Source organism: Pipistrellus kuhlii, unplaced genomic scaffold (genome assembly GCF_014108245.1).
Source record: "Pipistrellus kuhlii isolate mPipKuh1 unplaced genomic scaffold, mPipKuh1.p scaffold_m20_p_6, whole genome shotgun sequence".
Taxonomy (NCBI): Eukaryota; Metazoa; Chordata; class Mammalia; order Chiroptera; family Vespertilionidae; genus Pipistrellus; species Pipistrellus kuhlii.
In genome coordinates, this window is record NW_023425562.1 from 21,465,903 (window position 1) to 21,478,088 (window position 12,186).

Sequence of the window (12,186 nt, forward strand, 5' to 3'; positions counted from 1 at the left end):
CAGTTCCAGCGTCACCAGGTTGCTCTGAGAACTGGAGGAGTCGTTTTGTGTAAAGGCTCTTAGCACAGTGTCTGCCCACAGCCAGTGCTCAGTACGTGTTCTAGAGCATCACTGTTGAGCCAGTGCTGCTCCATCTTAATGTGCCCACGAACCCCCTGGGGGCCGTGTTAAATGCAGACTGACTCAGAGGGTCTGGGAGGGAGCCTGACAGGCCACATTTCCACTCGGCTTCCAGGGGACGCCAATGCTGAGGGGCCGTGTCCGGAACCGCGAGGGCCGAAGCCACTGTAACCCAGTACAGAATAATCTGGAGCCCAAGGATCTTCACTAACAGGCGGCCCAACCCACATGCACCCCTTTCCCAGCCCCAAGGCCTGGGTAGGATGCAACATTTCCCAGTTCACAGTGCCTGTCCTCTGCAAGTTCTCACCACTGCCAGTTGCTTCATCAGAAGAAGGCAATTGTCTTGTACATTGTAAGTCCCCAATCCCATTTGCTGAAATGAAAATCCACATGGGAGCACCCCTGTGCCCACCTGCAGAAATACACACGCCCGGTGACCCAGTGGCTGGGGCACACAGACCCAGAAGCGCCCAGGGCCGCAGGCTGGCAGGGCTGCTCAAGCGCCCTGGCTTCCTATAAGCCTCGGCTGGGCGGCAGGAGCTCAGGAGGAGGATGGTACACCCCCTCCTGTTTCAGAGTCTGGAATCTGGGTCCTGCCAGTGCCCAAAATACCTCCCAAAAAAGGAGGAGGCTAACCACAGCTCAAGGTCCCTACCTGTCCCTTCACCTTCCTTTCCTCGCCCAGGAGTTGAGCAGGCTGGCAGCACCTGGCAGAGCTCAGCCCCTCTCAGGCGGGCAAGACTCTGCCCTCTGCTGGACCCCACATCCTCCAACCCACCCAATCCTACGTCAACTGGGCTCAAGACATGCACCCCAAACCCCCTTTTAAAAAATACATATATTTTTATTGATTTCAGAGAGGAAGGGAGAGCAAGAGAGAAATAGAAATATTAATGATGAGAATCATTGATCGGCTGCCTCCTGCACGCCCTACACTGGGGGATCAAGCCTGCAACCCAGGCATGTGCCCTGACCGGGAATCTGAACGTGACCCCTGGTTCATAGGTCGATGCTCAACTACTGAGCCACGCCGTCTGGGAATCTAAAATCTTTTCATAATTATAAAGCCAACATTTATCCTGTGCTAAGCACTTCATAGATATGATTTGTTCAGGGTGTATCCATTAAGATGCACCTGACCTTGAGGAACAAAAGATCCAAATAACAGCAGCTACGTCGGCAACAATCATGACAACGAATGATAACCGCACTTGCTATGTGTCAGTCATTGTTCTAAGTGCTTTCACACACATTAACTCACGTAGTCCTCACAACAATTTATTACCCTCCCACGCTGCTCCGCTTGGAGACAGGTGTGTGGCACCTCCGAGCCTCCATCTCCTGTTCTATGAAATGGGCGTAGGGGTTTGGCTTCCTGCTCACGGCACCGCACTACCTTCCCGCGGCCTGGTCCTCTGACGAGGTGTTTGCTGGCCTCCTGGTGTTTCGGCAGGCCCAGGGGACATGTCCACAGCCACTTGGGTAAGTGGCAGAGCCAGGACTAGGACTCAAACCTCCTGACCCCCTGAAGCTCAGCAGGGACCCACTACTACCCAGCTGCCCAGAGTATCTTCCTCCAAGTTGTGCCGCCTTGCCAAGCTTCTCAGGTTAAAGAAAACATTTGTTCCCTTCTCCTCCTCCTCCTCTCCCTTCCGCCGGTCCTCCTCCTCTTCTCGCCCTCCGGAAAGTGTTTCTAGCGGGTGGGTGGAGCGGCAGCATCTGCCAAGGTGAGGCCATTCACAGAGGCCAGAGAGGCCCCGTTTAGGAGGGGCTGGAGGTGGAATGCTTTCAGCCAGCAGGAACCCCCAGCGGTAAGGCAGGGCCTGAAATTTCGGGGAGCCAAGGTGGAGGCTGAGCACTGTCATATTCTCTTTATAAAAACATACCCATTTAGTCTTCCTAAGGTCCCTTTAATGTCAGTATTTATCCTCATTTTTCAGATGAGGAAACTGAGGCACAGAGAGATGGCCTGACCAAGGTCACACAGCCAGTAATGGTAGAGCCAGGATTCAAATCTAGGCAGTCAGGCACCGGAGTCTGGCTGTCCTCGGTCTTCCGCAGAGCTTCCTTGCTTCGATGCCTCCCTTCTGAAGACAGGACAGCGTGGGAACCCTTGGCCAATGCCCCTCCAAGTCTGAGACCCTCCCGCCCCATGCCAGGGAAGACCGAGAGCCGAGAGGCCTGGGGGCAAGCCGGGCGCACACTCACTTGCCCTCCGAGCCGTAGCTGTTCATGCTGTCCTCGATGGACTCATGGCTGGTCTGGCGCAGCGTCCGGCTGGGCATCTCCACCGCCAGGCCTGTCTCCGTGCTCCTCTGAATGGCCCCCTTCAGTCTCCGGCTGTCCCCTTGTTGGCAGAGAGGCAGGGTGGGAGAGGACAGAGAGGCGAGACATCTGGTTAGCATTTCAGTGGCTGGTGGTGGCCAGCTTTGGACCCACCCCCAACCCATCAACCTCCTCTTACCACTGGCCTCACCTGCACCCAGCCTCCAGGGGGCAGTCTCATTCATACTCACCCCATAATCAGTGTCACATGCGTTCTTTCTCTCTTTTTTTTTAAATATATTTCTATTGATGTTTAGAGAGAAAGGGGGAGGAATGGAAACATCAATGATGAGAGAGAATCATTGATTGGCTGCCTCCACACCCCCTACTGGGGATTGAGCTCGCAACCCAGGCATGTGTCCTTGGCCGGAATCGAAACTGGGATCCTTCAGTCCGCAGGCAGACACTCTACTCACTGAGCTAAACCGGCTAGGGCACGTGTGTTCTCTTACCTAATAAATTAATTTACATGGACTGTCTCTCCCCTTTGAATTGGAAGTCATGTCTCCCCTGCAACCTTCTCCAAATCCTTTCTCCTCCTCTTCTTCTATGTATTGAGCACCTACTACGTGCCATCCTCTTGTCAATCCCAGCACAACTGGCAGTTTGGATGGGATGCTGCTTTGTCGTCGGGGATGTCCTGTGAAGTGTAAAGGTCTAACGGTAACCCTGGCCTCTACCCAGTGAATGCCAGGGGCACCTTGCAGTCCAGCGGGACAATCAGAAACGCCTCCAGACATTGCAAAGCATTCCCTGGGGGCAACAGTCACCCTCACTACAGGACCACTGATTTAGGCCACTGGCTCTGAAACCCGACTGCCCAGGTTCAAATCCTGGATCTTTCCCTCATCGGCTGTGAGGCTTTGGGCAAATTACTCAGCCTCTCTGTGCCACCATCTCCCCACCTGTAAAATGGGAGAACGACAAGGTTTTAATGAAGACAAGCCATCTCCTGCCCTGGCTATTCCCTCTCCTTGGGCGACCTCTGTCCCACAGCAGCTCAGTCCATGGCCTCCTCTACTCTGTGGTGGCATCTCACCCTAGCCGGGACCCTCCCTGACCACCCCCTGGCTTTCTCTGCCCTGTGGCAGTGCGGTGGCTTTCTTCCCTACTTTCTTCCAACATAAGGCGCATTCTTGATTGACTGGCCGGCTTTCCCCACAAAAAAGGTAAACTCCGGCCGAAACCGGTTTGGCTCAGTGGTAGAGTGTCGGTCTGTGGACTGAAAGGTCTGGCGCAGCGTCCGGCTGGGCATCTCCACCCGGGTTCGATTCTGGTCAAGGGCATGTACCTTGGTTGCGGGCACATCCCCAGTAGGGGGTGTGCAAGAGGCAGCTGATGGATGACTCTCTATCATTGATGTTTCTAGCTCTCTATCTCTCTCCCTTCCTCTCTGTAAAAAATCAATAAAATATATATTTTTTTAAAAAAGGTAAACTCCGTAAGGGCACGGAACTTTGTTTTGTCCGCTGCCGAAGCCCCCGGGCTGAGACAGGCCCGGCCTGCAGGTGCACAGTTAAAGGTGAAGGAGGGTCCGCCTGAGAGTGGTCTCTACCCACCCACCCAGCGCTCTGGCTCCCCCTGCTTCAACACCGAGGACACGCGCTCAGAGGTAAAGCCACATGCTCACATCTGTAGAGCCAGAAAGGGGGGAGCCAGGGTTTCACCGGGGAGGGTCTGTTCGCTCCGTGCTCCACAGCCTGGTGGTCCCGGGGAGCTTTCCGTCAGCCACCACCCAGCGGGACTGTGGCTTTGTCTTCCCTGGGATCTGCCCCACAGTCTGGGGTGAGCTGGCACACCTCAGGGGCTTCCCCATTGCTTGCTGACCCTCTGGGGGAAGCAGCACGCCCCAAACCCCACCATCCTGCGTGGAGAGGACAGGAGCGCTGGATCTGTGTACCCGGAGACTGGGCGGGACCAGGATGCCTGCCGCTGGCCTTCTCCAGCCTCCCTCCTCCCAGCTCAACCATGGTGCCCCTCTAACACTCTAACTCAGATACAGGAGCTCTGTGGGTGTTCTCAGAGTGTGCCCACATGTCTGTCTCCCACATGTATCTGTGTTATTCAGATATAGTGCACATATACTCAGAAAAACACAGTAACACACACGCATACGCAGGAATATACGTGCAAAGACACGGTGTGTCTGAGTGCCCCTATTTGTGTTTCCGTGGGCTTCACAGACCTATCATGCTGTTTCTGAGGCCCCCCACACACAGGTGCATACCCATATACGAGGTAGAGGCCATCCACTCAGAAAAGCACGCAGGGAAACTGCCACTGCATTTCTGCGTGTCACCCTCCGTGTTTCTGAACACTTCGGGAACCAACTCCCCTGGGTGCCAGTGCTGGGGACAGAGCGAGAGCGGTGTGGTCCCTGCCTCCGTGGAGCTCAGGGTGCGGAGAGAGGCAGACATCAAACAGATGATCACATGGATTAATCACAAGCGTGTAAGGGCTCTGAAGACAAGTACAAGATGTAACGATAACACCCATTGTGGGGGGGCCGGAAGGATAGGGGGTTACACTGATTACTTCATCCCTTGAGTAGTCACTTCAGATCCCTCCTTCTTGGGCCTCTGTGATCATGAGTTCTAGCAGGCTTCCTCCTGTCTCTGACCACTGTGACCCTCCTGTATTTAGGGCCTCACCATTCTGTCTTTGGATTCTTTCTCTCCTCTCGATCCTCCCCCGGTTGATTTCATTCCCTTCCAGAAAAACGAGGACCGTCCTAGGTGAATCCTATGCCTCAGCTAGGTGAATCTATAGTCCTCAACTCTGTCAAGAGCAACACTTCCAGCTGCACTATGGACATTCACCACCTGGATGGTGAGCAGGCTCCTTGGATGCAAGCTGGCCAAAGCCACACCCATCCCAGCTCCCACTTTCTCCATCAACTCCTTCCAATGTATGTTCCCAACCTGCCCAGTCATCTGGACTCAGGACCCCCAGGACCTCTCTGACCTTTCCCCTCTCCCATCAATACCAGGCCGAACAAAGTCTTTGCCCTTAATCTCTCTTACGTCTCTCCCATCTATCCCTTTTCACAACCAACCAGCTTCAGTACCTCAAGTCTAAACTATTTTAACAGCCTCCTAACTGATCTCCCTGCTTCCACCCACCAAACACGCCATTAACAGATTAACTAACTTAAGTTACCAACAAGCTATCCCACCCCAACTAATTCACTCTACACAAATAGTCACAAAAGTACACAAAGATGTGCACGAAGAAGTCCCCCACGGTATCATTTACACCGATGAAAATGCTGGAATTAACTGCCCACCGTCAGGGGGCCAGTTTACAAAAGGAAACACCCCACAGGAGAACACTGTGCAGCTGTTAAAAAACAAGCATGCAGATCCACGTTTACAGTAACAAAAAGACTGTCTCGACACGCTAAGCAAAAAACAAAATACGATGTGAAATGGTATGTCAGACCTAAGGCTGCTTTTGGAAAGCTACGGAATATACGTATCTTTGTGTATAGACACAGAACACCAGACTCTTGACGGGGAATAGCTGTAGGGAGAAAGGTTTTTAGAGGGGAGGTGTGGAAGGTCATTTTGAAACATTTTCATTTAAGTATAAGATGACTGAGAAAAGTGCAGAAACCTTCAGTGTGTAGCTTGATGGATGTTCACAAACTAAACGTCCTCATGTAACCAGCACCGCAGTGGAGAATCAGAGCTTTACTAGGACCCGCAAAGCCCACTGGTGTGTCTTCCAGTCTCTGTGTTGCCCCACACGGGTAGCCACTGTCCTGATCTCCAACACCAGACACTAGTTTTGCCTGGGTTTGAACTCTATATACAAAGCATGGCCTTTTTGAGGGGGAGAGGAGCGTCTTCTGCTCAATCTTTGTGGATTATGAGATCCGTCCATATTGTTGGACGTAGTTGTAGGCTTATCACCAATGCTACGCAATATTCCATGGTATGAATATGCCACAATCTAAATATGTATCTATTGTGCTGTTGATAGGCATTTGATTTTTCCCCCCCAGTTTGGGTCTATCAAGAATAATGTTGCTAGCCCTAGCTGGTTTGACTCACTGGATAGAGCATCAGACTTTCGACTGAAGGGTCCTAGGTCAGTTCCAGTCAAGGGCATATACCTCAGTTGCAGGCTCAATCCTCAGCCGTCGGGAGGCAAAGAATCAATGTATCTCTCTCACATTGATGCTTCTCTCTGACTTCTCCCCTCCATCCCACCCCCCTTCCAGTCTCTCTAAAAATCAATGGAAAAATATCCTCAGGTGAGGATTAACAAAAACAACAAAAAGAGTAATGCTGTCACCAAAACCAATTTGACTCAGTGGATAGGGTCCCAGGTTCGATTCCGATCAGGGGCATGTACCTTGGTTGCAGGCACATCCCCAGTAGGGGGTGTACAGGAGGCAGCTGATCGAAGTTTCTCTCTCATCAATGTTTCTGGCTCTCTATCCCTCTCTCTTCCTCTCTGTAAAGAATCAATAAAATATATTTTTTTTAAAAAGAGTAATGCTGTTATAATTACTTTACTGCATGATCTGGTAAACACTTGAATCCAGGTCTCTTAGAACTATATGTAGGCCCTGGACAGTTTGGCTCAGTGGATTGAGTATCGGCCTGCAGACTGAAGGGTCCCAGATTCATTTCTGGCCAAGGGCATATGACCAGATGGCAGGCTCAATCCTCAGTCGGGGGGGCATGCAGGAGGCAGCTGATCAATGATTTTCCCTCATCATTGATGTTTCTATCTCTCTCCTCCTCTCCCTTCCTCTCTGAAATCAATAGAAATATATTTTTAAAATAACTAGTATATTTAGGAGTGGAATTGCTCCTACAAAGGGCAGGCATTCATTCAGCTTTAGCAGACATTGCCAAATCATTTTCCAAAGTAATTGTACCAACCACACCCCGGGGGGACTTCCTCTTTTGTATGCTTCTATGTCTCTTGAAGTTTTAGAGGTAATGGATTAATTCTATAATGAAAATGAAGGTAAAATACAAATCCTATATAATAAAAGCCCAGTAACCGAACAATGGAAGGACCAGAATGATGGGCTGACCAGTCACTATGACGCACACTGACCACCAGGGGACAGATGCAGGAGCTGCCCCCTGGTGGTCAGTGTGCTACCTCAGTGGGAGCATCACTCCGCTGATCTGGATGAGTGGCTGCTCCTGCTGCGAACCCTGGGCTGATGGGCCCCAGGCGCCTCTTCCTCCGCACTCCTTGCTGCCTCCTCTTCCAGACCACGGCACTGCTGCAGGCTCGCAGAGCTGACCCTGGAGGCTGGGAGGCGGGTTCGTAGTAGCCACAGAACTGAGGCTTACTCTGCTGCCTCTCAATGCTATTGTCCCTGGGCCCAGCCCTGGCCAGGTCCTCTGGAGAGGCAAGCACTCTGGCTGCATGGAGGATGCCGGATCAGAGAGCAGCCACTCAGAGGGTGGGTCCACACCCGCTTGGCTGACCAGGATCAGCTGTGCTCCCACAGCGGGCCAATCCCCACAGGCTACGACCCCACCAGTGCCCAAGTCCTGTGCACCGGGCCTCTAGTTTATAAATAAGTCACACCTTCAATCAAGCTATAATCCACTTAAAGCCTTGGAATGGCTTCCCACTGCCTGTCAAATTAGGTTCAACTTTTGCATCAAAGCTTCAAGACTCTCCGTTACCTGATTCCCTCCCCATTTGCTCCTGGTCTCCCTCAGCCTCCACACCCCAGCCCAGCTAGGCACCTCATCACTCACATCAGTAACTTTCTTATCCTGGTTTTCTCTCCTTTACTTTCCTAAGTCCCTCATCTTCCCTATCAAAATTCTAACCATCCTCCAGAGCTAAGCTTTAAATAACACTTATAATTATCCGGCACTCACCAAACTCTTGGGGCTTTTGTAAGGATTAAGTATAACAATCAGATAATGTAATAATATAATTCCAGTTAATCCTCAGGACGTCCAAGGCGGGGGGTGGTGCTCAGTAAGCACTCAACAAAGGCGGCTATTATGAAATTATTAATATTTTGCCAGATGCTATGCTAAGTGTTTGACATAGGCATCATCTCATTTGGTATGTAAGACATATACTCACAGTAACTCATAAGATAACTATTACCTGATTTTGAAGGATAATAAATGAGGATCAAGAAGGTTAAGTAACTTTCCCAAGGACATACTCAGCTACAAATGGCAGAGGAATTCAAACCCAGGTATTTCTGGTTCCAATAACCATATTTTTTACTGAATCAATTCACTTGGTTCCTCCACAGACTTCAAGTTCCATCTCTTCCACGAAGACTTCCATGACCAAACTCCTTGAGCCCTAGTGGCCCTTTATCTTCACCTCTACAGGGGTCTCTATTCCCCCTTTACTTTAATTCAGCATGCGTGTGTTTTGGTGACTATTTGTGCACATTTCTTCTGGGTACATACCTATGAGTGAACTGTTAGGTCATAGGCTGTGCATTTGAAATGCTTTTTAAGCCCAAACCGGTTTGGCTCAGTGGATAGAGTGTCAGTCTGCGGACTGAAAGGTCCCAGGTTCAATTCCGGTCAAGAGCATGTACATTGGTTGCAGGCACATCCCCAATAGGGGGTGTGCAGGAGGCACCTGGTCGATGTTTCTCTCTCATCAACATTTCTAGCTCTCTATCCCTCTCCTTTCCTCTCTGTGGAAAATCAATAAAATATTTTTTTAAAAAAAGAATGTTAAAAAAAAGAAAAGAAATGCTTTTTAAATGGGTTAAGCATGATGTGGACTAAAGAGGTTAACACATTATATTATCTTTCAGCAGGAAGCAATATTCTGCAGAAATGAGGCTCAGGCCTGGAATATTTGGGGAAGAAAGATGGTGGAAAATCAGTTAACTGTCTACCTGATTCATATTTATCTTCTTCAAATGTAATATTTGTTAAATGTACAAAGGGCAGAGAGCACCCAGGACAGGAGAGAAGGAGTGAAAAAGGCCTGGCTCTGGATGGTGTGGTTTGGTTGGTTGGGCATCATCCTGTACACCAAAAAGGTTACAGGTTCAATCTCCAGTCAGAGCACGTGCAGGAGGCAACCGATCGCTGTTTCTCACATCAATGTTTCTCTCCCTCTCTTTTCCTTCCTCTCTCTAAAATTAATTTTAAAAAGGGCCTGGAACACAGTGGCATTCAATAAATGCTGACTGTTATCATTAAACTGTTCAAAGATCAATGGTCAACTGCTCACTGGTATTATCTTTCATAATTTGTCATCATTTCATTGATTCTAATACATACGTTTTTCAATATCTCTAAAATTAAGATATGAATGACAGCTAATGGCAAGTCAGAGGTAAATTCTGACATGTTTTATTTCTCTTGGTGCTACATAGAATAAAGCTATCGCTTGCGATTGAATGTGGATTAGATACTATTACATGCAATAGCCACAGAGCCAGCCAGGCACAGGGGGAACTGTCCATGGTGCTGACCATGAGCAGGAGACCAAGGCTTGCCTGGGGCAAGGGTGCAGCTCACAGGGAGGGGAGATCCCCCCCAAAAAATAAGCAACCTCATCCCGTGCTTGTTATTAAACCACAATTCCTTTCCATTGGCTTGCTGACGCCTCAAAGTTCACCATTCCATATGGACAGGCATTTCCACTTACTAAGCTCAACCAGAGCCTATGATAGGTACTCAACTGACATTACTTCATTTAATCCTCACAACCACTCCTGTCTCCATTTTCAGAAGAGAACGCTGACTCAGGGAGATCAATGAGCCTGCCCGGTAAGTAAGAGCATGATCTTGGTTCAGAGCAGATCAGAATACCATTTGCCCTTTCAGCTGCTTTACATGAGGAAGGGTGGGGACGGTGAATTCCACAGGCCTTCTTCCAAGAGGATTTGAAGGGTGAAAAGGGAGAGATCACAAAGAGGCAAAAATTAAATAGATGGGAGCAAGGGAGGCAAAGAGCCCTGGATAATGACTTAAGAACAAAAGATGGGGAGAATCTGAAGATTTTGAGAGGATCAACTGAGTAATGTATACAAATGTACTTTGTAACTCTGCCCCTGGAAAACAATGTACTCTTACAGGTCCAATAAAATAAACATCTTCTGATCTCATTCCTTATGCCACGCTTTTCTTGACATTGGGGATTTTATTAAGACACAGCCGTTTTCTTTCAGAAGCTTATTACAGGTAGGGAGGGGGGTGGGGGCGGGGAAGAATGAAACAGATAAGTAATTACCGTTCATTCAACAAACTCTAAGTGCCTATTACAGGCCTGTGCTGGGGACTTATAACAGATGGGTTAAACCCATATCTTACTGAAACCCCTGTGCGCCCTCCCTGCCCCCGTTTGTCAGGAGACAGACAAAGGGACAATTATGACAAGAGGTGTCATAATTACAACACAGGATGGTTCAAGAGCAGAGATATACACAGTATGGTAAGAGCAATAAGAAGAAATGAGCAAAAAAGCACTTCAAGTAGAGGGAGGGTGTGGATTACAAGTAGAATTATCTCAATAATGTATTAAAGTTTATTGCAAATATAATCATAATAAGATTTATTGTATAATAGATGCAGGTATTACTTCTGGAAACTTACAACCGAGAACTATAGTGATAAGTGCAAAACATCAAGAGAGAAGGCAAAAATGTGGAACCAAAATATACGCTGAGCACAAAGAGTTCTGAATGCACAGTAAATGCATTCTGGGCAGCGGGAGGTCCTACGTTCAGCAGAGATGGTCAGGGGAAAGCCGTCTGCTCTATTCCATCTAGCATGGGAAGACTTTCTGAAGAAGGGGCGACTCAGCAATGATTGGAAGGAAGACAATTTACATCCCCACAATGGCAGCCTTCCAAAAGAAAGCATTCCCACCTGCACTTGGGAAAAGCTGAGCAAGCTATGGGAGAAGTTGAGTTGTGGGCCAAAACAGAGTCTGTAAGCACAGTACTAGTAGTCAAGGCTTTCATGATCTGCCCCAAACCTATACGACAGGTCTGATGCCATGCACAAACCAAGTGTTCCATCCACACTGCGTCACTCATCACTCACCACTCACCAACCACAGCCTACATACTTCTAGCATTCACCAGAGGAAACGCACCGAAGCCGTTTTCAGCACCAAGGCTGCTGGTAAAGTTGGCCTCCAGCAGTACACACCCTTTCTGCTCCCACTCAGCTCACCCCAATCCTACGACTCCTAAAACCCACAGTCCCTTCCTGCACTGCTCTGCGGGAGGGCAGCTAAGGGTACCCATGAAGGCTTTCCAGGCAGATCCTCCCTACACAACTGCCTCACACTCCTAGGACAGAAGTTCAACCTTTATTTGCAAACAGTTGAAACAAAGACCTCCGTTGAGTTGGCCTTCGCAGAGCTGCAGAGCAGCTGAGCGCCCTTGGCTAAGGATGCTTACTTCCCACTCCCTCAGATGCAGGCAGGGAAGGAACTTGCAAAGGTGCCTGGCACTCAGCAGGTACTCCATACCCGCCCAGGAAACCAAAGCCTGCTATGCTTCCAAATCCCAGATCTGCAGCTTCTCAACCTTTAACGTGCAAATGAGGCACCCAGGGGGCTTGTTAAAATACAGATTCAGATTCAGCAGGTGCGGGTGGGCTTGAGAGTCTGAATTTCTAACAACTCCTAGGACCGAGAAGCAGCCCATGCTGCCGGTCTGGGGCCCACTTTGAGTGGCAAGACTTCGGCCCATTTCACTCCCTCTTTTTTCCCCTGATTTCTTTACCTTCCTTGGTTATGCAATGAGCCTCT

The 12,186-nt window shown here is 49.4% G+C and overlaps 1 protein-coding gene across 1 annotated transcript in view; it reads right to left on the bottom strand.

The window, feature by feature from the left end:
• The window catches only part of RIMS4 (regulating synaptic membrane exocytosis 4), a 46,421-nt gene that overhangs the window by 11,323 nt on the left and 22,912 nt on the right, over window positions 1-12,186 (bottom strand). Inside the window, exon 2 of the mRNA XM_036418960.2 lies at window positions 2,332-2,470. Coding sequence (XP_036274853.1) covers window positions 2,332-2,470 — 139 coding nt within the window. The remainder of the gene's footprint in view (window positions 1-2,331; window positions 2,471-12,186) is intronic.